The sequence below is a fragment of the Prunus dulcis genome, unplaced genomic scaffold (genome assembly GCF_902201215.1).
Source record: "Prunus dulcis unplaced genomic scaffold, ALMONDv2, whole genome shotgun sequence".
Lineage (NCBI taxonomy): Eukaryota > Viridiplantae > Streptophyta > Magnoliopsida > Rosales > Rosaceae > Prunus > Prunus dulcis.
Window position 1 is genome coordinate 19338 of NW_023010126.1, and position 5546 is coordinate 24883.

At 34.3% G+C, this 5546-nt stretch overlaps 1 protein-coding gene across 1 annotated transcript; it reads left to right on the plus strand.

The window, feature by feature from the left end:
- The first annotated feature begins 594 nt into the window (after nt 1-594).
- LOC117612962 (putative disease resistance protein RGA3) lies at nt 595-2985 on the plus strand. Its single transcript, XM_034341589.1, has one exon. The coding sequence runs from the start codon at nt 595-597 to the stop codon at nt 2983-2985; it is 2391 nt and encodes a 796-aa protein (XP_034197480.1).
- The last annotated feature ends 2561 nt before the right edge of the window (nt 2986-5546 follow it).

Genomic DNA, 5546 nt, shown 5'->3' on the forward strand with positions numbered 1-5546 from the left:
AAGGAAGGCATTGCTTAGGTTAGACTTTGACGAATAGATGCTTCATGCGTCACTTTTCTTTCCCTATTTTTTCTTTAAAGATCAAGCAAAGAACAAGAATATGTACTTGAATTCGCCAGTAAAGACAGAAGGAAAAAAAAAATTTACTTTCTAAATGTAACTGCCCCAACAATAATTAAATCTTACGTTAATACTTGTGTCAGTAGTATTCGCACTTCGATGTTTTTTTAAAAAAAATTTCTTACTTTAATTAATCGTTCTGATTTGAGATGATGAAAAAAAATATTTATTGCATCCGGGTTCTCTTTGCATGCATGTCCCTCAATGATGGTCTTGACTTTGGAAATTTAGGATGAATTTGTTAATTCTGAATAAAATTTTGGAAAATTTTGGTTCATTTCACTAGCTTGCTAGCAAATTTGAGACTTCCACAGTGAACTAAAAGACTTGCCCTCCTAATCCTTTACGCTTCCTAGAATCTGGACTGCAACGTCTTTGGCAACCAAACTCATTGAAAAGCTCGGGTCCTTTGCTTCTGAGCAGATCTGCTTGGCATGGGGCGTTAAAGCTGATCTGAAAAAGCTTCAGCGCACAATGTCCACCATCAAAGATGTCCTCTTGGATGCCGAACAGAAGCAAGCTCATAACCAGCAGATACGCAGTTGGCTAAGACAGCTTAAACATGTATTTCTCGATGCTGAGGATTTGTTGGATGAGTTTGAGTGCGAATCTTTGCGGAGGGAAGTGGTGGAAACATTTCATGGCACAACTGGAAAGGTACGCCGTTTCTTCTCTCGTTCTAATCCAATTGCATTCCGTTTGAGAGTAGGTCATGAAATCAAGGAGATTAGAGAGAGGTTAGATGAGCTCAAGTCCAATAAGGCTATATTTGATTCTCTCACTAGTATTGATCATCATGGAGGTGGTGGTGATCATCATGAAAGAGTGAATGTGACCCACTCCTTCGTTCGTGCTTCAAAGGTTATTGGTAGAGAGTCTGAGAAGAAACAAATTATAAATCTCTTGATCGAACAAGGTGATGATAATCAAAGTGGGAATGGGAATGTCTCTGTTATTCCTATAGTGGGGATTGGAGGTTTAGGGAAGACCACGCTTGCCAAGTTGGTGTACGATGATGAAAGGGTCGTTGGGCATTTCGAAAAGAGGATGTGGGTGTCTGTTTCAGTGGACTTTGAAATTACTAGATTGATAAAGATGATTCTTAGTTCTGCATCAGATACAGAGATGAGTGATAAATTGAGTCTGGATCAGTTGCAAGGAAGGCTACGTCGTGCTTTAAAGGATAAGAAATTTTTGCTTGTTTTGGATGATGTTTGGAATGAGGATCGTATTAAATGGAGTGAGTTGAGAGATTTATTGATAGAGGGAACCAAGTCAGGAAGTAAGATTTTAGTGACGACTAGAAATACCTCGGTTGCTGAGATGATGGGTACCATTCCAACAAACATTAATTTACAATCTCTTTCATTTGAGGATTGTTTGTCTTTGTTTGTAGAATGTGCTTTTAAAGAGGGACGTGATAAAAACTATCCTAACCTCTTTGAAATGGGAAAGGATATTGTTAGAAAGTGCGGAGGGGTTCCATTGGCAGTGAAAACTTTAGGGAGTCAACTACACTCAAAGACTGATGAACGGGAATGGAAATTGGTGAGAGATTCTGAGATATGGGAATTGAAACAAGAAGATGCTGGTCACATTTTACCTGCATTGAAATTGAGTTATACCCAATTGCCTCCTCATTTGAGACAATGTCTTGCTTATTGTTCCCATCTACTAAAGGATAGGATTGAGTTTAATAGTGTAACCTTGATCAGATATTGGATGGCACATGGAATCCTTGATCAATCTCGTGTTCATGGGAATATGGAGTTGGAAGACATCGGAGAGCTATATTTTAAAGATTTATGGGCGAGATCCTTTTTTCAAAACGTTATTGATTGTCATGCGTTCTACATATTTGATATGCATCATCTTATCCATGATCTTGTACAATCAATTGCACAAGGTGAGTGTTTTACAGTGAAGTCTGCAAACACCAAAGATATATCTGAAAATGTCAGACATTTGACATTTTTGGAAGCTGGCCAAAATATTTCAACAACCTTGCAAAAGTTGAACAAAGTGCGGACTATAGAAGCAGTCGAAATAGAGATTGATGAATCCTTCCTGTGCACTTGCTTCTCAAGATTCAAATATTTGCGAGTGGTTGAGTTACCTATATGTTCATTACAAGTGTTGCCAAGTTCCATTGGTTCCCTGAAACATTTGAGATATCTGAACTTGTGTTGTAATGAAGCAATAATGAAACTCCCCAATGCAATTTGTAGATTGCAGAGCTTGCAAACTCTAAATCTTAGTGGTTGTGAGAATCTCCAAGAGTTACCGAGAGATATAAGCAAATTGATCAGCCTCACATCACTGGTTTTAACCACAAAACAAACAAGTTTTACAAAGAATGGGGTGGGATGCTTGAAATCACTTCGATTCCTTCATATTGATAAGTGTAATCATTTAACTTCTTTGCCCTGTGAAAAGAGTTATCTTACTTCCTTAAGGACTCTGGTGATAGGAAGTTGCGAACAACTGGATTTGAGGAACGTAAACTATCAAGGAACTCCACTGAGGCTCCAAAAATTGAGTATTATAAATTTACCACGGATGGTGGCATTGCCTGAATGGTTTCAAGGAGCGGCTAATACCCTTCAAGTCTTGTTTATTAGCATGTGTGAGAATTTGGAGGCATTACCTGATTGGTTGGCAAGTTTCACATCACTCACAAAGTTGGTCATTGATCAATGTCAGAAATTGTTGTCTCTGCCAGAGGGAATGCGTTCTCTTACCTCCTTAAAGGAACTTGTGGTTGATGATTGTCCTGAATTGGAGAGGAGATGCCAGTGCAACATTGGAGAAGATTGGCCCAAGATTTCTCATGTGCCACATGTTTCCTTGTCCTCCTTCGATTGATTTCTACATATATAATATATGCGAACAAAGTGGGTCCTCTCCGTGTGTTTATTCTATACTAATTCCTAGTTTCTTTCTTCAGCTTTTCTCAGTATTTCTTTTATTCCCTTTGTTTGTTTGTTTTCTTGTGTCTGGGTTGTGTTTTATTTAGTTTGGATTGTGTCATGCTTACATCAATTTGATTTTATTCATTTAAGTTGTGGGTGGACGACCAAAAATAAAACAATCGTCTTTGTAAATAATAGTTGTGGACATGCGTGGTGAATGATTTCATCCATAACGACTTCGTTTACTTTCTTTGTTTCGCTTGTTAATTCCAGTATTGTATATATGCTGCAAATTGCAATGTGATAATTTCATCCATAACATCTTCTCAAACTACCTTATATAATAAATGCTCATTTATAGTCAAGCACAAAATAATGCAATTCACAATTGTCCACGATATGAAAACGCTCCATGGTAACATCATTGCCAATGATATCAAATACATCTCTCCATCACTGCTTTATAATTAAAGTAATATATTCAATTATTTTAAAACTATTATTTAACAATAACACTATTATTAAATCACTATCATATAGATAAATGCCTACGACAGTGAGCACCTGAATCTCAAAGCTTAAGAACCTATTAGCAAACAGAAGCAAAAGGCATGAATACCCCCGTACCCTTTTCCGCCATTCAATAAAGCTTTAAACTTCAGGGGTTAACGAACACAACATACAAAAATCACAGAAAATTCATAAGCAGATAATAAATTTCTAGAACCCATGCCAAAATAATTGTACCCAATCTAGACATATGAAATGAAACTAAATTTATATAATTGTACCCATGCCAAAACCATAAGATGAATTTTATTTTATTTTATTCAAGTTGTGGAGTGGACGACTAAAAATAAAAGATTCGTCTTTGTAAATAATAGTTGTGTACAAGCGTGGTGTGGTGTGCACAACGACTTTGTTTACTTTCTTTGCATCACTTGCTAATTGCAGTATTGTATATATGCAACGTGAGGATTTCATTCATTCATAACATCTTAATATTATGATAATCTTTATTTGTTTATTTATTTATTATCATGATGTGTCTCCTCAGCCACATCAAAAGTTTTGGTGGCATTATGGCTTTACATGCGAAAACAGGAATGCACTCAGTTTTGGTGGCATTAAATCCATTTCTTCTTAATAAAAATAGGATTCATTATTTAATTTTTTTTTTAATTTTAATTTTTTAATTATGAAAAAGTGTGAATTTACCATATTATTCTCATTTAATTAATATTTTAAATTTTTATTGTTTGGATTAACTAAGGGCATTTTTAGGTATTTTGAATGTTTCACCATTCTCTGTCTTTTGCTTTATATGGTAAAACATTCAAAATACTAGAAAATGTCATTGGTTAATACAAACATTAAGTAAAAAATAAAAAAAGCCTCTCGTAAGTGCGTGCGGAGAGACTAGTATATATTATGTATTTTAAAACCTATATCTATATTATATATTATATGAAAAGGAAAAGCATGCGCATTCGATTTTATTTAATTTTTTTTTTTCTTCTTGTCTACTGGTCCAACCAAAAGCTTTGCTTCTTTTTTATTCCTATAGTTGAAGACGGGCATGTATGATGTCTCCCACTTCTTTTTTTATTTATTCTTTATGCCCTATTTTTCTTTGAAAGAATTCTCTATGCCCTTCCTTCCCTTCGTTTTGCTGCTGCTTCTTGTCCACTTTTGCTTCTGTATTTTTTTTCATCTCAAATTCCCTTTGGTCTGCATTTCATTTCCTCCTCCTTGTTGTAGTTTCCTATCGTTTGTGGAGGCAGAAAATCAATTGGAGTTGGAGTTATTGTTCTTTGCTTCAAGTTGAAGAAAAAATGCTCAAAATTTAGGTTTTATTGTTCTTTGTTCTTTGTTAAATTATTAATTTTATATGTAGTTGCATTATTGTTATTTTCTTGGTCTTAGGTGTTGATTGTTGAGTTTTTTTTTTTTGAAGAAGAACAAATTGCTAAAAGTCTAAGAGGATTTTTGCATAAATATATATATTTTTTAAAAGTGTTTCATTGGAAAATGTAGTTGAAGATTTACCAAATAAATCTGAACAACGAATTCATTTTGAACAAAATGAAAATGACAAAAGTGTACATGAATGAAAACAAAAATAAAAGTGACCGAGTGCAGCACATGATATTGAATTGAAGATACAGTGAATGAACTTGAATGCTCAAACTTTGGCATTTCGCGAAAGAAAAATGAAGGCGAAAATCAGAAAAACTGAACTTATACCTAAGCGAAAATCAGGTGAATATTATAAAAAATTTATAATTTTGTTATAAGGGGGTACTCCAAATAAATCTGTACCTCAACTGCTTTCTGCTTTATTTGTTTATCTCAATAAAAAAAATATTATTGCAGACTTAAAGAATGTGAAAATAGGTTTTTTCTTTTATTTTCTTTTAATTAAGTTAAAAATGCATTGATAGCTAGCCGCAAAAGGACAATAAACAAGAGAAATTGTAAAAAAAAAAAAATAAATAAAAAATAGACAAATCA